Source organism: Mixophyes fleayi, chromosome 4 (genome assembly GCF_038048845.1).
Source record: "Mixophyes fleayi isolate aMixFle1 chromosome 4, aMixFle1.hap1, whole genome shotgun sequence".
Taxonomy (NCBI): Eukaryota; Metazoa; Chordata; class Amphibia; order Anura; family Limnodynastidae; genus Mixophyes; species Mixophyes fleayi.
The window spans coordinates 101925652-101952328 of NC_134405.1; the positions used below are offsets into that span (position 1 = coordinate 101925652).

General features: G+C 39.8%; 1 protein-coding gene across 1 annotated transcript; it reads right to left on the reverse strand.

Moving 5' to 3' along the window:
- Nucleotides 1–9364: 9364 nt before the first annotated feature.
- Nucleotides 9365–13692, reverse strand: MEX3B (mex-3 RNA binding family member B). The gene is made up of 2 exons (XM_075207899.1): nt 13098–13692; nt 9365–12578 (listed from the first exon to the last, which is right to left on the reverse strand). The coding sequence occupies exons 1-2, from the start codon at nt 13324–13326 to the stop codon at nt 11248–11250; spliced, it is 1560 nt and encodes a 519-aa protein (XP_075064000.1). The 5' UTR covers nt 13327–13692; the 3' UTR covers nt 9365–11247.
- Nucleotides 13693–26677: the final 12985 nt, after the last annotated feature.

Genomic DNA, 26677 nt, shown 5'->3' on the forward strand with positions numbered 1-26677 from the left:
GTTGGGGTATGGCAAGTCATAGATCATCTTTAATTTCACTGTAAAAATAAAGCTATAAAGTGTTTGTGTGCTACATGAAAAACAGCCAGTATTTTTCTTGTGTGCAAAAAAAATAAGTCAATTTGCACCTCTTGCATTGGAACATGGTTTGTCCAGGTGCAAACTTGCTCCTTTTCGTTGCTCCCAACTCGAAATCTGACCCAAAATCAGCAAAATAATGTCTGGTTTTGCAAAACTTAACTTTAGAAAGTGTCCCTCTAAACCTACTAGTATTTAGCTGTTTACGTGGGTAACGAGCAGGGGAGGGCTGGCAAAATTTAGCCTGAGGGAGCAAGACTCAACTCAGGAGCCTTACATAGATTGTAAGCTTGCGAGCAGGGCCTTCTCACCTCTGTCTGTTTTACCCAGTTTGTTTATTAGTTTACTATGTTTGTCCCCAATTGTAAAGCCCTATGGAATATGTTGGCGCTATATAAATAAATAATGATGATTATAAAGGGGGAAAAAATGCAGGTGACCTAGCACAAGGTCGCCCACTGTGAGAGCAGTCTGGGGGTGGGGGGGGGGGCAGATGCCCCCTGCCCCTGATAACGGGTTCCAGCACTAAGGGACTGACTTAATGAATATCTCTTTATTATCATTCCCTTATCCGGATTAGAGAATGAGGTACTAAGCAAGTTTAGGTTTGCATATTTCTCACAGATAATACCAGATCAAAGACCTGCGCTACTGTGTTCAAACATTTAGGAGCCTATTTAAGAATTTTCAGATTTATCACAACAATGACAGATGACTTTTCGGGGGAATTTACTATAAAAGTCACGACAAAACAGGGCATCCAATAGGAGGCGGTGCAGGCGATAACTCTTTTCTCAACGAAGAACCCGGAGTCTTTACTGCGCCCGTGCAATCAGAAATTCCCTCTGCTGCGATGCTCTCCCATAGGATTGAATGGCTAAAGCCATCTTCAGATGATATTAAGCCATCTGGGTCAAGCTCCGAAAAGCTAAGCTTTTGGAGCTCGATAAATTTGCCCACACCACAGTCCCCATTATTATAGGGACTGCTGGATTGTGCAGTACTTTGTCTATTGCAGGAGATAAATTACAATTTTAATTAAAAACGCCTAAACCATAGGGAAAAGCCATTTATCCATAGTTTAGGTCTTGATAAATAGGCCCCTTAGTGGAAACCAACTATGTGCACCAGCAAACGACTGGCCGCACCATTACCAATTATATGAATTATAAGCATTATTCGTTAGGAAGAGATTTACTGTCTAGAGAGTGTGTTTGACTCTAACATGTGCTAATAATTCTATTTAATAATACCAGTAGCATTATATAAAACATTTATCATATTCTTCATTTGTGTTGACATTGTCCTGCATTCTGTGTATGTTTTATCCTGTTCACTTGACTTATCATGCCTATTAACCATTGATACTGAAGCCCAAATCCACTATTATTCTTTACTCCTCCACTTCCCTGTGATAATCATGCTGCTTTGGAATTTCCCTCAGTCACCTGTGTATATTATTTGTGCCTGGTGAGTCAGACAGGGATTCTCTCAGTAATGAGAAGCAATCACCTTCTACCTGCTGTTAGCCTACTGCGACAACGGAGGCGGAGTCCTGCAACACCATCATGGAGTGACTGGCATGTTGAGCTATATTTACATACCCCTAGAGAAAGACTGCCCAGTGGTTACAATATCCATGGTTTCATTTAATCACATTGTTACACTTGAGTATTTAAAAAAAAAAAAAAAATCTGTTAAAGTGTTCTGCAGTTTAACAGCATGATTAAAATCACCAGGCAAAAAACTGCCCAGTTTAACTCAATGGGCAATAGATTAAACAGCTCAAACACAGCATTTTGTTCTTCTTCAGCATATATTTCTATAAAGTCTGTGCTCGCAGTATGAAACGTCACTGTAAAACCCCTCATTTAAGGTCAGCATTTGTCATGCTGCAATTTTTAAGCCTCATGAAAAACAACTAAATATCAAAACAACTCTATTCTGCAGAAACTCATAGCAACCACTAAGCAGTAATCTTTGATCTGCCCAATACAAGTTTGACCAATGAAACAAAGGTCCAAGAGGGCTCGCAAGAGGCCCCAAAATCACAGGTTGCAAATCAGCCTAATATGCTCACAACAAGTGCTTTTTGGGCATGTGCAGACATTTATTTAAAAATAAAAAAAACAGTATTATACACAGGAAGCGCTCTTTGCATCCAACGCCATGTGAGCCCCTTAAAGTGTAATTGAAAGTTGTGGGATTTTGACCATGTTAGCAAAACAAGCCCCATGCACAGACATAGAAAATGTAGTTGTATTTATTTTCTGGATGTTACAATAGAAATTAGTGTATTAATACAGCAATGCAAACTTAAAAGCAAAAGTTTTTGCTTTCTCAGCCACTATCGTTGCAGTAGGACTCCAAAGTAACGCTCACTGGCAGACCTTTAAACAGTATTCTAAATAGAAAGTGGGTGGACTTAAAAAAAAAAAATGTAATATGAGATCTACTTGTGTGAGCATATCACAATACAAAATTGTGCATCAAGCACAAAGAGTCAGATTAAGAATCCACAATCTTATATCAAAAGGAAGAAAAATGACAGTTTATATTATAAGTCAAAAGATCCTTAGAAGGATTCAAGACCCCAAAATGTAACAGTGACAAGATCTTGGTTCAAGAGAATGGGACATATGCTGTGGAGGAGCAGATGTCATTTCAGCTTCTGCCTGACTGGAGACATGAGCAGATGTATTGTGCACACACATATCGCTTGGTGTTGACAAGTGAATTTTATGAGCTACTTGACTTTATTGATAAAAGTGTCCTACTCCTTCATGCTGCATATGGCTGTAGCCTGTTATTGCAAATATCTGCAATATGCTTATAAATGACAATGGGAGGACATGTTCCATGAACTTGTAGCAGCTTGCACCATGTAAACTATGTTCTTGTTTAACAGGTTTTAATAGATTTACTGAAAACGTAGCTAGCGAAATGTATGACAGTTTGACCAAATAGGCCCAACATTTATAATGGGTGTGAGCCCAGAAATATTGGATCTGAAAACCTGGTTGACTGACCAGGATACATGAGTCCATTTATCATCATCATCATTTATTTATATGGCACCACTAATTCTGCAGCGCTGTACAGAGAACTCATTCACATCAGTCCCTGCCCCATTGGAGCTTACAGTCTAAATTCCCTAACACACACACAGACACAGACACAGAGACAGACATACAGACAGAGAGGGAGAGACTAGGGTCAATTTTGGTAGCAGCCAATTAACCTACCAGTATGTTTTTGGAGTGTGGGAGGAAACAGGAGCACCCAGAGGAAACCTACGCAAACACAGGGAGAACATACAAACTCCTCATAGATAACGCCATGGTCGGGAATTGAGCTCATGACCCCAGTGCTGTGAGGCAGAAGTGCTAACCACTAGACCACTGTGCTGTGCCTCATTCCTCAAACAACCCACTCACAAAAAAGGATAGGACATTAGCACAGACAGATCTAATTAGCTCTATAAACACCTGTTATTTCAGGTATATTATTTAGTACAGTAATAAATTTGATAATTATTTTGTCCAGTAGACGATTCACTTGCACTTGAAAATTGAGATTTCAGATTGCTATTAATGTCAATGTGGTACCAAAGAACATTAATGTAAACTGAACCAGTCAAGTTACAAGGCAAGCATGATACTGGCCATCTTATTAATAGAGAGAACATTTATATTAATTTGGGGTAAGTGGAAAGGTGCAGTAACATGGATCTTGTATGTGCATCATTTATAAAGCAAACAAGTGTGTACTATCAAAATAAAGTCCTCATTTGGGAGTTCTGGGAGAAGTGAAAGGTGATGACCACATGAGCTTGGAGCAGAGGGAGTTGCAGCTCCTTGTATCTTACTGGTGTGAAACATTTTTTTAGTGAGCAGAACAACCGGATTTGAGGAAACCAGTGCAAACTACATGGAACAAAGAAACATTTGCATGTATAATTCATCTGTAAGGCTAACAAGTAAGTAGTATCCAAAAATCATGCTAAGGTGAAACAAATAAAAAATAAATATTATTACTGATTGCTGAAATGCATCTAAAACTATCTAAAGCTGGCCACACATAATACTGTACAAACACAGAGCAATAGAATGAGAGTCCAATTAGGCCACAACTGGACAAACCGGATGATAGACACGTGTTCAGTACTCAGACCGAGCAGATTGAGCTCATCCGGCATCACTAAGGCATGTTTGTGCGATCATCTAACTGCACTCACACCTAATAGCAGCCAACTGCTGCCATCCTGCAGCTGCATTTACCAACATGTCTGATAATGAGAAAGGATTGGGGTCGTTTTAAGACCTCCACTTAAATCAGAGAAAGAACAATTACAGCAATATCATTTTCTTTGTGCAGACACTTAGGACTAGATTTACTAAGCTGCGGGTTTGAAAAAGTGGGGATGTTGCCTATAGCAACCAATCAGATTCTAGCTGTCATTTTGTAGAAGGTACTAAATAAATGAAAGCTAGAATCTGATTGGTTGCTATAGGCAACATCCCCACTTTTTCAAACCCGCAGCTTAGTAAATCTAGCCCCTAGTCCTGGAACAAACTGAACCATTGAAAAGCTCTACAAGTGAGTTGATTGTACGGTGTCACAGCTATATACTTTGGAGAGGTGGTATCACGTTTATGTTCCTTTTCAAAATTATTTTTCCATTTATCTGTAGTCTAAATGTATTTATTTGAAGTTTGCGCTCAACTTCACTTATTGATACAATTCAGTGACTATGGAAGTGTGATAGATGTTCACAGAAATATGGTAGCACTCAAACAACTTCTGAATGGCTATCAAAGTTAACAGCTGTTGCTGCAGTCAAAGACAATAAGGCACATCCCACCATCATCTAAAACATAACAAAATATTTTAAGTTGTTTGTTTTTTTGCTAAGCATCTCCCAAACAAAAAGAGGATGGGTGTAAAACTGGACAGCTACACAGACTAATAGAGTAAAAGTGCTAAGCATTCAGCATGATTCATTTATTATGGTGAATTAACAGATGTCTGCCCACACTCTCACAAGAACAAATTCTTTACCAGTCTGGTCAGAAGCACTTTAAATTTTTTAGTCGTTTTCAAAATAGTCAGAGTATTCTCCATCTCATGGTTACCATCTGTCAGACATTTACTGACACAGTAAAATAATAACTCACATTTTAGTCCGTCACTAAAACAGCACTTAAGCATAATACTAAACTACAAATAAAATGGAAAAGACCAGAGGCTTGGGCTGTAGTATGATTATTTTTGTTAATAACATTTAGAATTTCTGAGGCATCTGGTACTCAGAAGTGTTCAGGTTATTTTAGAAACAGTTACATACTGCATATACAATATCAGTAAAAATATCAGTAAAAAGACTGTAAACAATTGTAAAAGGTTAGTACACTTGGGGCTAGATTTGCTAAACTGCGGGTTTGAAAAAGTGGAGATGTTGCCTATAGCAACCAATCAGATTCTAGCTGTCATTTTGTAGAGTGCACTAAATAAATGACAGCTAGAATCTGATTGGTTGCAATAGGCAACATCTCAAACCCACAGTTTAGTAAATCTAGCCCTTGATCTATATACAGCATTTACTAGGCCAAACTAATAATCTAATACTTAAAATAAAACTGCATTTTAGGGAATAAAATGCTGGTTTACGCATAAGAAAAAAATATGACTTTGCTACAAGTAAATAGTACTATTACGCTGGTTTAATCAGGGACTTCACAACCAGATTAATGTGTAAAACTATTACAGCTTCATTCATAAACTTCCCAGCTATACGGCTAACAGTCATTATTTACTCCATGTAAAAGCTCTTTAAGTAGGATCTAACCACACTTTATGTAGTGTGATACTGTCCTGTCACTAAGCTGGTCCCATAAGGCATCTAAGCATATATATTGCTATTGATTTTTAATTGATTGTAACTTATTATACAATAGGTCAGGGCTCCAACTGTCAGCTTTGTAACAGGGAAATCAATGGCGTTCCTAAACAAACGTCAATGTTGTGTGAAATCACAGCATTACATGAATGCACAGGTACATTGCAGATGCGAGGCCTACGTACGACAGGAAAATCCATGTATAGCACGCAGGCATGTAAGTGTGAGGGGACATTAAGAAAAATGGGGGTTGGGGAGGGGTGGGATCTGAGTCTTCTTAAGTATGGACCAAAGAAAGAGGATGCAAATTTAGCAGGAGGAAGAATACAAGTATAAAAATGTCTACAGGAGATGATGACATAATATTGCCATAACAAATTGATATTTCATGATGGAGCATATACACTATACCACACCAATCTCTGGGCCTGAGTCATTAAGGAGAGCAAAGCATAAAATAGGAGTAACATTTCCACCTGGGCAAAACCATGTTGCATTGGAGGGGGAGGTAAATTTAAACTGTGGGGACAGATTTATAGTTGGGGTAGGGCATGTCTTAGATCAACTTTAAATTTCAGTCTAATTATAAAGCTATCAAGTATTTGTATGCTACATGAAAAAACAGCCAGTATTTAACTTATGTGCAAAATAATAAACTAATTTGCACCCCTTGCATTGTAACATGGTTTTGTCCAGAGAACATTTACTCCTTTTTTGCCTTAATGACTCAGGACCTCTGACTCTACAATGGTTGTTGGACTACAATTCCTCTTATGCCATATTGTAAACACATTTGTGGATGATATGGAGAGTTGTAGTGAACCCGTTGAAGAGCACAGTTTCCCTAATACTGCTAGTGACAGGATCTTGGTACACCACTTCAAAAGCATAGAACATAAGATGCAGTTCTTTATGTAAATGAGGTTTGCGGTCTTTGGAAGATATACAGCAGGTAATCGGGTCTATAAAATCAAGCATGTTATTATTATTCCAATTACTAAAGCAGCAAGCAGGGAAAGTAGGATAATCACTTCAAATTACACCGTCAATCAGTATCCCTACTTTTCATTATAATTTTGCGAACAAGAGGTAGGCAGCTTGTGGTTCTCCAACTGTTGTGGAACTGCAAAGCCCAGCATGCACCTCTAGCCTTTGCAGTTACATTTAATGAACAAATGCCCTCAGACAGCTGGGGGTGCACAGAAATTTAGTTCCACACGAGCAGGAGAGTCCTAGATTGCCTAAGCCAGCTGCAGAGATACGCTTAATGAGAGCCACCAACAAGAAGGTATTGCGATCATTACCTGCATAACACACAGTGGTCGCCCTTTCATGCAAAAAAATAATGTAAACGGTCTATGTGCTGCGTTGGTTTCGATTAGTGTATGAGCTGGGCTTGTGAAGTCTTGCTCCTCAACCCTTTGATCAGACAGCCTACTTGGACAATTCACACATCTCCACAAACTGCCTCTCACTTCCTGTGTGATGGGGGAATCAACAACTGTAAACAGCAGCAGCTGTAAAAGTGCCATTTCAAAAGCCACAGAAACTATTGTTTTATCCTGGTCCAGTAGAACCACGTGCTCACAGGCAGACAGAACATTACACCAGTTTTTATTATTTAGCAATAGTCTAAATTATACTACTATCTGGTTGCTGAAACGAACATATTTTTTTGGTAATAATTTTCTTTCAGCTACTATTTCTGCAACTACATTGTTCATTAGAGGTCTGGTTTTAAATTGTTCTAGTTTATAGATTGACAAATTAATAATCACCATTCAATAAATGTGTGAGGCAGTTTAAAATGCACTAAATCAACTGTTCCCACAGTCACACCTTCCCTAATATTTAGATGGCTATAGAGAAAACATTGCAAAATGAATACTATACATTTAAACAAAACTGTTTTTTATTACTTACATTTAAAGATCATCAAGTGCATTTACTGTCTGTAACTGTGAGAACATTTTAAATAGATAGGTGTAATATTTTTCTGCATTGTAAGAACAACAGCAGACTATGGATGTAAAATTCACTATATACCATGCAAACCAGGATTTTATGTACCATATAGGAAACATGATCCATAACACAATGCACAGCTGGACACTGAAAAACAGTTTTTGATATGATTAAACTTAAAATTAGCTATAATAGTGTCACAAAACCCATGAACCAGATGTTTAAACATAACCATGGACAACAGGCGAGTCGTATGCTGACAATATCTGTGTATCCATTACATGCAAATGGTAGCAGGGAGTCGAGAATGTCATGTGGCTGTTAACAAAAGGACCAATGGGGAATATTAGATAGATACCCATCACCCACACAAAAAGGAGAAAGCCAAATTCAGTCCACATATTCATGTATATATAGAAGAACGGTGACAGCCCCCAATCACTGGCAGGAAGCTTTATTTTTACCATTTCATAGACTGTTACCCACTAATGGCCATGGAAACCAACAATGGGTACAGTTGGTTAATAAAGCAAAAAGCTTCCCTGGTTTATACTGTATTTTTAGAACACTGTAAATAGGACAAGCCCTACAACAGCACACAATGCCAGCATATTTTAAATGCGGTGACATTTATATAGAGCAAGTGTTTCCACAAACCCCATACCATGTGACCTTTTATTAATAAGAATCTCACATATACTATAAAAATGATGACAGCAGCAAGATGCACTGAATACAGAGGAGTTTGTGGATCCAGTAGTCACAGCCTCACAGGACATGTAGTTCCAGAACATCTGGACAGCCACAGGTTCCCTACCTCTGGTGTATGGCATGGTTGTGCAATCACGGTCATTGAAAGATTAGTGATAAATATTAATAAACCCAGATATTAAGACAAGTTATTGTTGTAGGGCACAGTGTGAGGCTACGAGTAAGCTTGCTACACACACACTAAAGCTAGCATCAGACTAAGGGCTAGATTTACTAAGCTGCAGGTTTGAAAAAGTGGGGATGTTGCCTATAGCAACCAATCAGATTATAGCTTTCATTTATTTAGTGCATTCTACAAAATGACAGCTAGAATCTGATTGGGAGCTATAGGCAACATCCCCAGTTTTTCAAACCCGCAGTTTAGTAAATCTAGCCCTAAGTGGCTAGAATCTAACATGAGGCATTATTTAATAAATCATACATGCACAAATGTGCTACAACCCAAAGCAACAATATTTTTGCTTTCAGTTTCTCAACTACCCACCACACACATAAAATCTGATTGGCTGGGATGGATAGTATTAGCTTAATAATTGTGTGCCGTGTACGTTTTACATACATAAAAAATAGGCTCTCAAAACAAAACAACTCACCACGCACAGAAAAGCAATGCTGATCAACTCACACAAAACGAATACATCATTTCTGGAATATTTTATTTTGATTTATATAGAAATACTTAAAAAAACATGAAGTAGCACCATTACTTAAGTTTTACCTTTATTTATGTAGAACTTTAAAATGTCAGAAAAATAAAACTCTTGATACAATTTTCAAATCTTGTCTCAGCAAATATAATATTAGTATTTTTGACCATGAGGTTAAAGGCCCTTTATCATAAAATAAAATATACTTTTTTTTTTTTTAAACTTTGTTCAGTAAAGTACATTTACGCTCAAGTAACATCACCTACATATACATAAACAAGTAGTAAACAAAATGTATTAAAATAGAAATACTAAACTAGAGTGCAACAGAATTTTGTAATCTCCACTGAAATCTATTTATACAAAGGTTAGAAAGGAGTCAACGTTTCTTCTTGTTGGCTTAATATGCTCATACATTTCAATTTTTTGTAATAATATAGAATAAAATAGGCTTTATATCACAGAATACAAAAAGACGCTGGGTGAAGCAGAGTTAAAACATTGTTTTCAGGAACCTATAAAAAAAAAATCTCCATCCCAACACAATACTGTTCAAAACACTTTGCAGTTTATGGTCATGTGTTTTAACTCCTCCCCCTCCCCCCCTCCCCCCAACTTCACCTGTGTGATATTAAAATAATACAGTGTTCTTTGCCAGATGGCCATACTAAAATAAAAGATTTAAACCCAGCTACAAAAAAAGTTCACTGAACTTAAATTAAAATACTTGTAAACATCTTTGCAATATGAAATATAATTTTTCAAGTCAAAAAAGAATAAAATACTTCAATCTGTATTAATGCAATTCATCTTTAAAACCTTTAAACGCATTTTATAATTATATATATTTATAGAAGATATGTTACAATTTAATATTACTTTGTTAAAGCTGCAGTATCGTGGGGAGTTCTGTAGGAAACGTTCTGGAGAGAAAGACTATAAAAAAATAGAAATCATACAAGAAAACATAAAAAGCATTCAATTGCTAAAAATCGCTCAGCTTGTCAAAATAATATATTTTTATAGACTATGAAGCCATACATAAGCATAACATAAAAAGTAACAAAATTGGAAGATTTATCTTTAAAATACAGTGGAAAACTGTTACTAAAGATGTTTTATTCATATTTAGAGCATGCAATAGATGTAGTATTCTTCCCTAGCTACAATACATGGCCACGGGGGTACTGTTCAGCAAGTTCCCATTAAAATAAAAATTTAAAAACAGTAAAATAAAAATGTGCAGATACTGCAGCTTTAAAGCCACATTCCCACTTGGCAAGGTGTAAGCCATTTCTATTACAATAAGAGCCCTTGTCTTAACAACTCCATCTTCTTTTAACCCCTTTAAAGCCACAGAAGAGGTTAAAATTGGCCATGTGACTATATCCAGACTGATTGATGACAGGCCCTACTGCAAAATGGCAGAAATATCAGATGCACAAATCAATATTGCTTCTGGAGTGGGCAGATGTAAATTGGTTGCTGCAAGCTATGTACATCATGAAGCAAGAGTGGGTACCACTGAGAATAATGCACAAAGGGGGGCCTTGTTTAATGAGACATGCACTTACTAATTTGACATCTGCCCCCTGTATAAAACTATCATTTGCCTTTGGAATTGCATGAAAGGCTACTTCAAAAAGACATCTATGAGACCCTCTGGCATATAAAGCATGAGGGTACAAGATAAGCAAAATCACAAATATTATATATATTATTTGCATATTAATATATTACAATATATTAATATATTAAAGGTTCTGGTAAATAATATATATATATACAAAACACAAATACCCGTGTATGGCACCATACAAGTGGGAATGTAGCCATAGGGCATGTGTTTATTTTCATAGTACTTAATAAAGAAGGCTTTTGAGTGTTCTAGGAGAAAATGCGAATAGCCTGAGTGACTTGTGTGTGGCACACTGGGCACTGTGGCTCGTTCTTCTCGCAGATGCGGTTGGCACACTCCATGCAGAACAGGTTGTGGCCGCAGGGTACCAGGGCTGCGATCACTTCGCTCTCGAAGCAGATGGAGCAGTCGCGGCTGCCTTTCCTCCTCATCCCAGACGAAGAGGAAGACGAGCTGGAGGAGGAAGAGCTGCTGCTGGAGGATGAGGAAGAAGAGGAGGAGTCGGAGCCCATGTTGGTGTAGGCGGAGTAGCTCAGGCCACCGCCGGGGTCACTGCGCACTCTGCGCGCTAAGGGATGCTCTGGGACCACGCTGCTCCCATGCAGGGGAGGCGACAGTCTGGGGGGAGCGGTGCAGCCCACCCCGTTGAGCCGCCGCTGGTTAGACAACAGCCCGTTGGCATTGTTCGGGTACGGGGGAGACTGGACGGCGCTGGCGGTGCCATTGCGCTCAAACTGGGACCAGATCAAAGCAGAGCCAGGCGGAGCCGGGGCAGGGTCAAAAGCGGAGTCAAAGCTCAGCTCAGTGCAGTCGGGGGAGATGGTCTCGCTGGCATAGACATATCCATTGCCGTTCACGTTATTGTTATTGTTGCCGTTGTTGGTGAAGCTCAGAGCAGGGCTGGGTGGGCTGTAGTCTGCCAGCCTGGTGCCATTAGTGCCCCCAAAGTAAGAGTCGGTGGAGGCGCTGCCCAGAGAGCTGGAGCTGTCATTGCGGTAATTAGAGAAAGCCTTGCGGGACCCCGTGCTGCTGGAGTTACCGCCCGGGGTGGGTTTGCTCCATAGGCTCCCTGTGCCGTGTAAATCAAAGCCAACATCGGTCCCGTTGGCATGAAAGTCATTCTCATCGGTCAGCTCGATCAGCCCTCCAGTGCGCACAGCGATGTGCGCCTCAATCTCCTCCCGAGCACGATCCACGTTCTCCGGCATGCCGGTAACCTCAAACACCGGCTCTTTGTCCCTGCTGGGGGTGACGATGTAGGTGTGGGTCTGCTGCTGGATCCGCTTGATCGTAGCCCCTTTGGGTCCCACCACCAGCCCCACCACTCTATAGGGAACCCGGACCTGGATGGTAGTCTGTCCGGGGAGGTTCGGGGGTCCAGGCACCGACCCCCCATTTAACGCGTTCTTATTGCGAGAGGCTCGGATCATAGAGAAGTGTTCTGCTGCCGAGATGATCTCTCTCCTGGCCATGGCTACATCTTCCTTTCTCCCAGTCACAACAAAGACAGGCTCCTCCCCGCGGACCGGGGTCTTGATGTAGGTGTTGGTCTTCGCCCGCAGAGCTTTGATTTTACAACCTGGGGAGCACAAGGGGATAAAATGGCCAATTACTCTGGGTGTAAAAACCACAAGCCCCATTAAACTTTAAAGAGACAAAAGATCAGGTCGCTGAGCACCAGCTAAAGTGCCACCTACACGAATCAAGGGCACAGCTAAAGGTGGGCAGCTGGGAGGGCACAATCTGCAGTGCCAACACAGCACAAAGCAGGAGCCACCACTAACAGGAGGATGCACAAAACAACAGGCAGCAGCAGAGGCATTAGCAATTATCCCAAGACAGACAGCACAAATCACAGTCACAATGCGGATACATCAATCCCAAGCCATTGTCCCACTTGTAAAGAGAGCCCCCTCAGATGTGCATTTAATGGCATAATACCATAGAAATATAGGATCTTGGGCAGAAATCCGCATTCCCTCACATTGCCCAGTACTAGGTAGAAGATGGTGCAGGGAGTCTGCACTTTCTTTGTCTGGGTGATCACTGCTATAACCATAACATTCCAGCATTCACCCAACAAGAGCCCGAGTCTTACCTTGTCTGCCAACTATCTCGGCCACATGCTCGGAGCTAGGTACCGGGACACACTCAGTCATGTTCACGCTCTTTTTCCGGGGCTCGTTGTCGTAGATGGAGCTCTCGTCATTGTCCAGCCCCAGCAAGGAGAGCTGATCCAGCGCGATCTGGAGGGCTCGCTGGTCATCCAGGGTCTCGCCTCCTCCGCTCCCGTTCCTCTCCATGTCTGCAAAGAGCGAGCTGGGCATGGTCAGGCTCCCCCACTCCTCTCGCCTCAGTGCTAGGGACAGACACAAAGGGAAGCAAGGTGGCCGGCACTAAGGAGAGAAAGCGGGGAGGGAGGCTGGAGCTGTGGATCTTGTGTTCCGCTTGGATCTCCTCCTGTCCCCGCTGTGGACTGTGTGCGTGCAGGTCAGTGCTATCAGGGGGTCATCCCCACGTTCTCCAGCGGGATGCAGGCGAAGCTCCCCCGACTTCTTTGTGGCCACAATATGCCAGAGATGGCAGCGTTTCTTTAAGGAGCCCCTCCCCGGCTCACTCAGCGTTTTTCTCCCCTCCTGTCTGAGCCACTGCAGCCAGACGGCACTAGAGGGGGATAAGAGGGCCGTGACGTCACCGGCAAGGCTTTGACAGCACAATGGAACTGACACTGGGAACGGCTGATTCTATTGGTGGAATATGGCTATATAGGGCGGGGCTGGGAAGTCTGGCCCGCCCCCTTATCCTCCCCTTAAGCACAGAAAGAGAGAAAAACTCCTTTCTTTGTTGTCTAATGCAGAACAATAAAGAATCCAGACACTAGTATCTGGGGCCACTATTGGAGACGCATTGATTATCCTCCACCATATGTCATTGTTATCTGGAAGTGGGGCCGGCAGGATTGGTGTCTATTGATGGGATGCACCAGCCCGTCTTACTTCTAATTGGCCACCGACCCCAGAGTACTTTCTCAGCTGCTCATGGAGCAGTGCAGGTCTAACATGCTCCCAGATTTATGTATTGTCTGGGGACTGCTTCAATAATCGTCTTGAAATGATCATCACAAGACTTTCCTTGTAGGTGCAATTTGCAGGAAAGCAGTTACACAATGAAAAGTGTGATATCCATGCTTTGTGTTATACATGCTTTGTGTTGTTATAATTATTCTTGTTTTCAGGTCGTTTGTTTCAAGTGTCAGTTGACCCCTCATATAGTTTATTCTGTTATGGTCGTCCATTGTCTTACTAGCAATCTGCAGTTTAACATACCTAAATATACTCAGATAGCTGTAAATATAGCCTCTCAGTAAAGTCAATACAAGACAAAAGCATTCATAATTGTGATGACTTCACTACGTTCGCTTTCCTACACTGCATGGTTAATATAAACAGCGACACGTCTGTGCCACTTAATGCAATGACAATACATGCACACCAAGCAGATCTATTGGACATAGGAGAATTACTATATACACATATATATATATATATATATATATATATATATATATATATATATATATATATAAAAACATACCAGTCGTGGCATGACTTTACATGTGGGTTTAAATTTCATATACTCTATAGCCATGAAGAGGTTAAAATCATGTGTAATATAAAACCCTGGAAAACAGCCTTTATATTACCTTATAGCCAACTGACACATCCGGTATCGCTACAAGCTTGTTGGACAGAAAGTAGCTAATTTAATTTGTAGCAGCCTCAGCAGAGGTCAGGGCTGATGCTGCTGGGTGATGATCTAAGGCTACAGACGGTAGAGATTTAAACATGCTCCGGCTGATGCTGAAATCCCCTCATACTTGTTACTGGGCCTCACATGGGACGTGTGACTTCACTGTACATCTGCTAGATATTATCTTAATCTACAATAGCTTCTTAATACACAGAAGCAGCACCCAGAGTATAACATCAGCCTGACACAATGGTGCTCACTGAGGACTAGTAGTCACTTTCCTCGGATTAGGGATATGTCCAGGCATGTGGGGAGCTTCCCAGCTAATACCTAAGACCTCCTTTGTTCTGCACCATTGCATTGTCGCAGTAATGAAAAAAAAAAAAAGAGGGATCCATGAGGTCAGTAAGATACAAGATGTCAGTCTCCTAACACTTAGCATGATTAAAACCACACCCTCATACTACTATATCACAAAGGCTGAATACGAAGTGTTTTGTTGTTGTTGTTTTGCCGGTTTGCTATGTAAATGGATGCATCATTTTGCAGGTAGTTACTGGTGTTGGTGTTTATTGCAGTGACATGACATTTCCTCCGGATGTTTAGATCATGTGCAGAACTGGAGCGACTGGGCAATCGACCCCCACTCTTTTGTTAATTGCAGAAGCAGTGAAACCCTTCATCTGCCTCCATGTGTTCAATAGACAGGAAGACCCCCATTCACCCAAGACAAACCTGTCTGCTCTGAGAATGAACACTATCCCATGTGTATTTCAGGCACCCAGAAGGGGTCTTTATGAAATGTGACCCCACCCCCCCTTATTCCTTACTGACATGTGTGAGTATCCCTGTTCTCTAGGGATTTAATGAAAACAACAATACATAACCCATATTTCTGAGCAACGTTTAAAGTGTCAAAATTAACATTTATATAGCAGGAATCTGAAACCACTGGATTACAAAAACACAGACTATGTGTTATTTATTACATCAAAGCAATATAAACACAGCAGACACATAATATTGAAATGTTGTATTTATGTTACAGTTTGCACACCAGAAGAGCACATCTTAGGTATTTGATAACTAGACTTAAGACAGCCTATGATAACTTCGAAGTGTATTCTTTACGATGAATATGATGTGTATTGTAGAGTAGAACAGATGGTCCCCACCTTCCATTGGATGCTGTTTTATAGTCAGGGCACCTGGTGATGTCATATACCACAAAAGTTCAGGTAGAGTTAAGGCCGTCTAGCCAAATCCCAGCATTTGTAACACATCAGAACACCTGCTTTAATGTTTATATATGTAAACCCCCAAAGACAATTTCATAGGAAAATGTTTAAAACAGGCAACTATTTTGCCATTAAATTGTGCTACAGCAGAATCTGCTTCCATTATTTGTGGGTCTGCTTTAGCAATGCTAATTGTTCTTTGTGAACTCATAGACTGAATGTTCATGAATGTTTGAGTGAGTCCAAAACAATGTCTGCCTGTATTGTGCGTAGGTGATTAACTACGTTGTTTTATAATAATGTTAAACTATCTAAAATGTAACCTGTGTGTAAATAACATATTCTGTCCTTCAATATAAAGTGCAAATAATTAGCTTGAATAGCCACAAAAGCACTCTAATGCTATGCAAAGCATTCCCTTTTATAAGGATGTGGCTTTGGGGAGATTCCCTTTGGTTGGGTGTGTAAATCCTGTCCGTTAAATTAATACAAATCCAAAGCAGCTGCTCTGCAATAGACACAACTGTCTCTCATACTTTTCTTCCTTATTCCATCCCACTTTAGTAGTTAATACACTCTGTTCAAAACACAAACGGCTGTAAATATTTATTCTGTGTAAGCATCTGTCTTTAACAGATTATTTATTGCATGTCCAGTAATAATCTCTATGGATGCATTAATTTTAAGCAATAAATGACAAAAGTAAAAAAAACAAACTTTCAGTTTTACCATTTGCAGAAAGGGGCATTCTGCCTAAACACATGCAGTTCAACTATGAGCAAGAAAAGTATTTTTGCTGCAAATATTTTAATGTTACATATAAGAGGATCTAAATACACACTTTAATGCTGTATTCAATATAATTGCCATATTGCATAAGCTTTTGTCATTCGTCTTTATTATGCTGGGTAATAACTTTGCGTCACAAACGTCATAGCTCTCTATATAGATTAATCGTATCAGCGACACGAGTTGGCCACTAGAAGGTACTGCATTCCTTCAAATAATCTGTTTAAATGTCTGTGCATAACATTATTATGTATTAATAATACAAATATAATAATATCTTTTATTTATAAATACTATATAAGGAGTACCCCACTCTGCTCTTCTGACCCCATGCAGTTTCCAGAGAGCTCACTCTAACACTTCACTGATTTGTTGTACCAGACTGTGCAGATGCTTCAGTGAGGAAAAGGGCAGCAAGGCTTCAGGCAGGACCGCTGGTATGAGGTTTTTTTTTAGAAAAAGTAAAGGGGACCCATATATCAGTTTTTTGTGTGACAACCCACCCTCATCATCATCATCATCAAAATTTATTTATATAGCGCCACTGATTCCGCAGCGCTGTACATAGAACTCACATCAGTCCCTGCCCCATTGGGGCTTACAGTCTAAATTCCCTAACATACACAGACAGACAGACATAGAGAGAGAGACTAGGGTCAATTTGTTAGCAGCCAATTAATCTACCAGTATGTTTTTGGAGTGTGGGAGGAAACCAGAGCACCCGGAGCGCTCGAAAACTATTACCGTTTATACAGTAATATTGCGCGTAATTACCGTTCATACGGTAATTTACTCGCTCAATTTCAGCTCGCTGCTCAGGGAGCTGCGAGCTGAAATTGAGCGAGTAATTACCGTATAAACGGTAATAGTTTTAACGCGCTCGTTTTTCGGCAGTCACGGCAAACAATTGAATACGCCCCTAAGAGGTACATTATGCATCCATACCTTGCTATTAGATATGTATTGTTTAAAACCCTGTCAAAGGGCCAGGTGCTGAGTAGCAAAGCAAAAAAGGAGCAAATTTTCACCTTGACAAAACCAAGTTGAATGGGAGGGGTATGTGAATGTAACATGTGGGAACTGATTTACAGTTGAAATAGGGCATGTCCTAGATCAACTCTAAATTTCAGTGTCAAAATAATGCTATCAAGTATTTGTATGCTACATGAAAATATACATTAATTAGCACCCCCTGCATTGTAACATGGTTTAACTAGGAGCAAATTTACTCCTTTGTTTTGCTCCTAACTCAGCATTAGGCCCACATATATGAAAATTACAGATGGATAAAAGAAAATTGCTGTAACTTGCAGTTAACTATATCTATGAATCTACTCCAGATCAGTGAATTTAGTGTCACAAACATTCAGACACTTATATTGATATATAATGGTAATAAAAGGCATCTATAATGAAGTGAGATGCACCTGACCCAGCCCCACACTTACCTACTTTTAGGACTTCCCCTTCAGGAGATTCTCGAGGGGAGATCCAAAAGGCAAGTGCTGGGGACATTAAGACGAAATTCATGCCATCACGGTCCTGCCCCCAGTGAATAATGACGCAATTGCGTTATTGCACATTGGGGCTGATTCCATGAAATGGGTCATCAAGACCTTGCCCACTTCTCATTAAAGAGAATCAGGATCTGGGAGGGAGGCCTATTCTCTGAGGAGTCTGGGAGAGCTCTTCGAAATTTGTACGTCTCCCGGATCTTCTGGGGCAGTAGGTAAATATTCCCTACACCATATTAAACATCAATGAACAAAAAAAATAATAGAATCTAGGAGCCAGTAGGATCTTTTAAGGAGTCAGAGAAGGCATCAGCATTAATTTCTTAGGTCAAATTGGTTACTTGGTTCATTGGATTTGTCCAAACCTGTTAAACATATTTTTTTGTTCATTTTAGAAACAAAACCACATTTTTAAGCACAAAACCACATTTTTAAGCATAAAACCACATTTTTAAGCATATGTCTCTAAAAGCATAATACAATAATGGGAAACAGGTGTCATTGCTGGAGATTGCTGATTCTCATATTATTTATCATATATAATTTATTGCACATCATTTGTGTGTTGCAATAGCCGTTTGCATGATATGTATTCCTTTTACCTGTTCGCTTTCTTCATTCTTTTCCTTTCAGCTTTAAGAAGACAGAATAAATTGGCCTGGCTGACTTCAAGAACAGGCTATGGTCGATTTATGTAATGTCCTGTGAACACATATTGCAATTTGTGTTGTGATTTGTCAGTACATTTATAAGGGCTCATTCAGACATGCGTTTAACAAGCTTTTAGTGAGAATTTGCGCACAATGGGGATGATGCTGAGGAGGAAAGCAAAAAAAAAGGAGCAAACGTACACCTTGCAAAACCATGTTGCATTGGAGGTGGAGGTCAATTTAAAATGTGGGGACAGATTTGTAGTTGGGGTTGGACATGTCCTAGGTCAACTTTAAATTTCTATCTATTAAATCTATCAAGTATTTGTGTGCTACATGAAAATGCAGCCAGTAATGTCTCTGCATGCAAAAAAATAAAATCATTTTCACCCCTTGCATTTTAACATGGTTTGTCCAGGAGCAAATTTGCTCCTTTTTTTGCCTTGCTCCTAACTCAACATCAGGCCAAATGTGTGGAAATTGCGCTGAATATCGCACAGGCTTTGTGATTGCTGATCCTGGTGCCTACATGCCTCTGCTACTTAGAAGAACACCATTGAAAACTGCCGGCTAGCCTTCAAAAACTGAAATATCTGTCTTACCAGGAAGAAAAGCAGTAGGGTGTTACTCACAGGGCTAGTAAATTAGACACAACAAGAAAGCAACCTCGACCATCATGTTTGGCTTCATATGAAAGGGTCATTTTGTATAATCAATGAGAACCTGTCACTTTTCACAGTGGAGGCAGCCATTTTGTAAACTGAACCAATATTCATGAGCCTGTGGCCTAAACATTCACTAGGAACCTCGTGAATATAAGTCAGGGCTTATGAATATTAGAAAATTGATGTGTCAGGGCATGATTAAATAAGGAAGGTAAGTAAAAAAAAAAAAATAAGTTTTCTCCTGGACAAAACCATGTTACAATGCAAAGGGTGCATATTAGTTTATTATTTTGCACATAAGTTAAATACTGGCTGCTTTTTCATGTAGCACACAAATACTTGATAGCTTTATGTTTACACTGAAATTTAAAGTTGGTCTAAGATATGCCCTACCCCAACTATAAATCTGTCCCCTCATTTTTTTTTTTTTTTTTTAACTTTTTATTAGAAACATCTTTTCCCATAGAAAATGCATTACAGAATCTCGAGATTGTCCCCTCATTTTTAATTTACCTCCCTCTCCAATGCAACATGGTTTTGCCAAGGTACAAAGTTACTCATTTTTTTGCTTTACTGCTCTTAGTGAATCAGGCCCTCAATGTCTATTTTAATACTTTAATTTATTCAGTAGAATTGTAAGCAAGTTTACAGCATTGTAAGTATATGGCTGTGATTGTTCAATTTGGATGTACACACATTTTTGGATTAATTACTTTTAGCCTTTGGACACAATAGGGCATATTTAACAATAACCGCATTTTTGGCAAACTCAATTTCATTGTTATCGCAATGATAAGTAATGAAAGATCGTGACCATTTATTAAAAGTGTTCTGCCGGGACAGCTATCACGATAAACAGCTGACCAAGCGAACAGACAATTTACCTATCTCCTCTATGGTCACTATCGCAAAGTGGCCACCTTTTTAATAGTGACCGGTGGGAAGAGCAGGTAAACTGCGGTGAGGGATCTGAAGAGCCCTCTACCGCAATGCTCTCCCCATAGGCTTCAATGGCATTAGCCATGGAGCACAAATTCTGAAAATTTTAGATTTTTGGAACTTGGTAAATTACTTTAGATAGCAGTCCACATAAAAACCTATGCGTGCTGCTTTTGTATACGATAACAGTGGGACCGCAGCAGATATCTCCAATATCTGCTGCGATCCTTTAGTTATAAATAGCTGGGATCCTTAATATTGTGGCTGTACCCCGAGATTGTGAGCTTTTTAAATATGCCCCTTTAACTGCACTCAATGTATCAATGATGTTGTGTTCTACATTGTTTTGTTTGTAGTGTAAATTATAGGGATAGTAAAAGTCAGTAATTTTTTTAGAGGGCACAGAACTTCAAGGAGATTTCTTGTATCATTCTGTAAAGTAGGCGTACTTGACTCTGTATGACACATACCGGTTGTAATAAATACAGTAGTGATGACACCAGTTCTAAACAATGACATCACTAACTCAAGCTTACAATGATTTATAAACTTTTATTAATATCACTGTCTTATAGCCTAAATGCAGACTACAACATGAAATATGTGGACAGCACTGGTTTAGACTAAACATGCATTTAAGCTCTTCATAGATTATCCACCATCTTATACATATGTGCAAGCAAGACCAGTTTAGGGCATATGTCAGGGTTTTAGATAGGATTTCCAGAGAATCTGCAGAACACCTGGCTTGCTGGGGAAGAATGATATAAGAATGTGAGCTCTCTCTTCCTGTAATAGGAGTGAGGCAGAGAGTGCATGGGATGTATGATCAGGAAGCCAGGGTGACTAGATTTGTCTGTATTACAAAACCTAATGGTGTGATTCCTTCCATTGCGTGGGGGGACCTCTAATGGAATTGGGACTACAAAATCGGACCTGATTCTCAGAACTTGCCACTACACCATTTGAGCTTCAACTAGATTTTGCATTAACATTTGAAAGTCACAGGGCTAAAATTATAGCACTGAGGCTTTTAAATGAACCTCAGTTGAAAAAGCACAGAAATGTGTCTTTCAAACTTCTTAGGAAAAACATTTAAATGCAACTGAATACTATTTCTTTAATTGTTTTTAGTGCTTCTGTTAACTGTAAACATTGATATGTATTGTATTCACATTACACAAACAATGGCTTAATCAGACACTAAAATCCAGACATGTAAATATACATATACTACAAATCTGCAATGGAATTAGTTCAGCAGTATATTGCATTAATTCATAATACCTTGTAAAAAGTTCCTGCAGTGGTATGACCCAACGGTGGTGGGCTAAGCTCAGCAAATGAGGTCTACCTTTGTGGAGCACACTTTCATGGAAGAATCCCACTTTAGGAAGTCTAAGGGGAAAAAAATAATCCAGTTGCTGGAGATCACTAATGATTTTAGTATTTCCTGGAAAACAAAACAGTTAAAATAATAATTAATAAAGTTCTCATTGATATGCATGCAGTTTTGCTGTATACAAGGCAGCATATATTTTTACACAAGAAAACAATACTTTATTACTGTCTATCTATTTGTTTTTAGGCTCAGCCCTTCCAGAGCTGTTGCTAGGTTCTAAAAACACCTGGGTTTGGCCCAATAACCAAGAACAACAGATTCCTAGCAGCTCCTACAGTGCACACAATAGTGTGCATAATGATAGTTCATAATAAAAGATAATTCCATTTATTATCAATGTGCTGCTGTTGGAGGTACACACAATAGTTTAAGTAAATCAGCTAATGTAATTAATAAAATAAAATAAAATGGTAAAGGATGTTGCTTATTTGCTCCTAGCTCCATTAAATAGCCCCTCATTTCCCCACCAAAATCCCATGAATGCCTGCAATCCTATTCTCCTTCCTTCCCTCTCTGTGTTTCCATACTCTTGCTAAACAAAGAAGCACAACAAAGCCTTGTCACTTATCACTCCTTGGGCCTAAATGGCCCTCTAACTTCTTTAACACTTATTCCACCACCATATAATGGTTTTCTGATTTCAGGCCTATGGCTAAAGTGTACACATTATATAAATGACACCTTACTTGGGTTTGTTTTTTGTGTGATAGGATCTCTGTATTGGGATAACATATTAAATGAGTCCCACATGATTAAGATATTTTATTTTAAGTTTCTTGTGTTCTGAGTCACGTTCATGCACCTCAGTAGACCTTCGGAGTCAAATGATGTTAAAATACAGCAAACAGCTCAAAGCATTAATCGCCTACAGTGGAACCTAGAGGACAAGCAGGTATTTTCATAGCCAACAAAGTTTGTTCTTTATTTAATTTATACAGGAAACTACAAAGGGACAATTTTTTAAGCAGGAGGAACAGGTTGATATAGGTCAAAAAGAGGGACTGTTCCTCTAAAAGAGACAGTTGTAAAGAGTGAATTATGAACACAACAAGCACAAGTAATTTGGGTCCCCACCAAAAACATCAATGAAATGCACATGCTGCCTGGACTTACTTTAGATGCAGGAAATTTTTACAAGGTACTATGAATTAATGCAATATACTGCTGAACTAATTGCATTGCAGCTTTGTATTATGTGTATATTTACATGTCTGGATTTTAGTGTCTGATTTAGCCATGGTTTGTGTAATGTGAATACAATACATAACAATGATTACAGTTAACAGAAGCACCAAAAACAATTAAAGAAATAGTATTGAGTTGCATTTAAAAGTCTTATCTAAGAAGTTTGAAAGACACATTTCTGTAATCAGCAACCCCTTATATTTACTTATGTGCAACTCAGAAATCACCCTTTGCTCTTTCAACTGAGGTTCATTTACAGATTCACGCCAAAAGGCATAGGTTTACAAGCAAGACGGTGGTGTTTGCGGAGGAGCAGAATGTTGTACACGCAGAGGGGAGGTGGGCAGAGTGGGGTGTTCCTTGCTAAGTACAGAATAGGTGCACACAGTAGGTACAGAGCAATGCAACAGTAGATTACAATTGCATTTTTGGGGACGTTCCCTGCTGTGTGGAGGTATGTAAAAGGACATGACATTTGCAGAACTGGCGATAGATCTCATCCTGTCCTTTTAATGTCACCTATTTTGCGCCTTGTTGTTGCACATTTCTAGGTGCACTCCGAGCAACGTAATAAGCAAAAAGTGACACGTAATAAAAACTGTCCCTTCGCTCATAAGTAATATTATCAGTAATGCTAAAGCAAGCAATTTTTTAGGAGAAAAACTGATCTGAGGGCAAAGCACCTTTGAAATGGAAAAAACACATTACCTTTTAATAGCTAACCTTATAAGTAGACTTGAGTTGCTTTGCACGTAGTTTGTCCACATGGAATGTACAGAGACTAATTCAATTACAAGACCTGCTTGCTGGCACCTCCTAAGATGAGCGAATAAGCTCTGTTTTCATTTCTATATAGCAGAGGTGTCTTGGGAGAATGGAGAGTAGGCATACACTGTGATGTGTGCAGGACGGATCATCTACACTCACCTGTGGAAAACCAGGATGTTTTGCAGTGTACATGCAATCTCTTCATAAATGAGCCTCACTCTTTCTAATTCTACTGAAGAAACAAACATTCAAAGATTATTTCCCCCAAGGCATTGTTTTCCTCTGTGAGTTGTAAATATTCTCTCCTTGTAGCTCAGAACAAAATGCTAATTTGTTTTGAAGGCTTTTATACATTTTCACATTTCAAAACAAAGGGAATTTAAACTGAAGTCCTGAACAGGAAACAAGTAAATGTGCACACATACACAGGCACAGACTTTCAGCATGACCCGACCATCCCCCACTTATCATCCTGCACAAACATACACTTTGTTTCTGTGGAGAGCAATTCTCATTAAAGCAATTCATAGAAGCACCTTAGTATTTTAGTATTGTTTTTAGAATTGCTCCAATTCAATTCCATGGTTACTGTACAGCAGAGGTCATGTGTAAGATCATTTAAACCTCCCTAATCATTGCTTAATTAATTCACTATATAGACACACATACTAATTTCTACATTGTGACCGATTACTTACAGGTATAATGTATACTGAGTGATATAGATATATATATATATATATATATATATATATATATATATATATATATATATCTTGTCGGGTGTAGACACAATCAAAAACATGTCTTTGTGTCCCATTCACATCAGTAGTAAGTACATTCCCAAAGTCTAAGCTTTTTTTGGGGAGGATCGGTATTATGTAGAAAAGTCTTTGTGGTAAAGTGGGGGTTGGGCAACCAATACAAAAGCTCTGTTTGGGGCTACTTTAACAAAAAAGTAGTTCTTTGTTCCTGTTTTTTAACTGCTATATATATGTTAATATAAACTATCACCTTTTGTTAGCATTTTCTGCAAGTGGACTTTATTTTTATCCTGTTGAACCTAGCTGATTTTTTTTTAACTTCAGTTTCTTTGAACCTATGACCCTTTCTGCCACTAAAATGAATGTCAGGTCAGAGAATAATGTTTCAACTATTACATTTTTTTTCTAATCACAATACATCTGATTATAGATAGAGAAGAAAGCCATGTCTGGTTTATGTATAAGGTTTCTGTCTTTTGAAGGTTAATACAGTATGTGACCAGTTTGTGATTTTCAGAGCAGGGAAACAAGAACAGTAAGTATGGGTGAGTATAACAGAGGTACAACTGTCATACATGCTCTAACTGACTTTAACATTTGGGAGTTTTTTTTAATGTATGGGGTGATGTACCACTGTGTTTAAATGATAAGAATAGCAGAAGTTAAAAAAGGAGTTCCATGAACCTGGGCCAGTTTGTTTTTTTTAAATATTGCATTGAGGCCCTCACTCTCAGTGGGGCCAAGTTCGGAGGTCTAGGAGGGAGTGGGCCGTGAGGACCCTGGCTTAAATGATGCGATCTCATGCCCAATGTTTCCCCATGCCCGGCAGTTATGACGTCACAATGCTGCCAGCGGAGAGGAGGTAATAGGTCACAGGAAGAAAAGAAGAATCAAAGAAGAAGAAGCGAATGTGCGGACAAGGAGAAAAGAGGAAAGGATAATTACAATAAAATGGAGGGAGAGGGGGATTGAGCAAATGGAGAGCAGAGGGGGCCACAGTAAACATTGAGATGGGGCTGGAGAAAATGGAGGGGGAGTGGGCTACAGAAAATGGGGGTAAAATAGGTGCAAGAGGGGGCTACAGAAAACATGGAGAGAGGGCTGGAGAAAATTGAGGGAGAGGGGGCTGCAGAAAACATGGAGAAAATGGGGGCAAGATGGGGCTACAGAAAATGTGGAGAGAGGGTTGGAGAAAATGGGCAGAGAGGGCTACTGAAAACGTGGAGAAAGAGTGCAAGAAAAAATGGGGGGGAGGGGGCATGTGCAACAAAAGCTGGTGTACAGGGGGACATGTGAGAAAAAGCTGGCTAGGGCAGGGGTGCAGATGAAAGAAAAGCTAGTTGGCAAGGGGGCATATGAGAAAGATTGTAGAATGGAGGTGGCATGTGCAGGGCCGGATTAAGGGAATGGAGGCCCCTGGGCTAAGGGGCCCTCCATTCCCCGCGAGGCCCCCAATGTGAGCCGTCCGCCACCCCCCACCCCCCGCGAGGACCCCCCAAGCACTTACCTGTCAGTGCAGTCCTCCGTCCCGGCGCGCTGTAAGCTCCTTACTGAGGAGATCTCGCGAGAGTTCATGAACTCTCGCGAGATATCCTCAGTAAGCAGACTACAGCGCGCCGGGACGGAGGACTGCACTGACAGTACTCAGCAGCATCTGTGTTCACTGAGGCCTGTTTACTAACTGTAAATGCTGTTAATTGACTGTCAGGGCTGGTTGTGGAAAAATAGGCCTATGTTTTATATCATCATCATCACCATTTATTTATATAGCGCCACTAATTCCGCAGCGCTGTACAGAGAACTCACTCACATCAGACCCTGCCTCATTGGAGCTTATAGTCTAAATTCCCTAACATACACACACACAGACTGAGAGAGACTAAGGGCAATTTAATAGCAGCCAATTAACCTACCAGTATGTTTTTAAAGTGTGGGAGGAAACCGGAGCACCTGGAGGAAACCCAGCAAAAATGGAGAGAACATACAAACTCCACACAGATAAGGCCATGGTCGG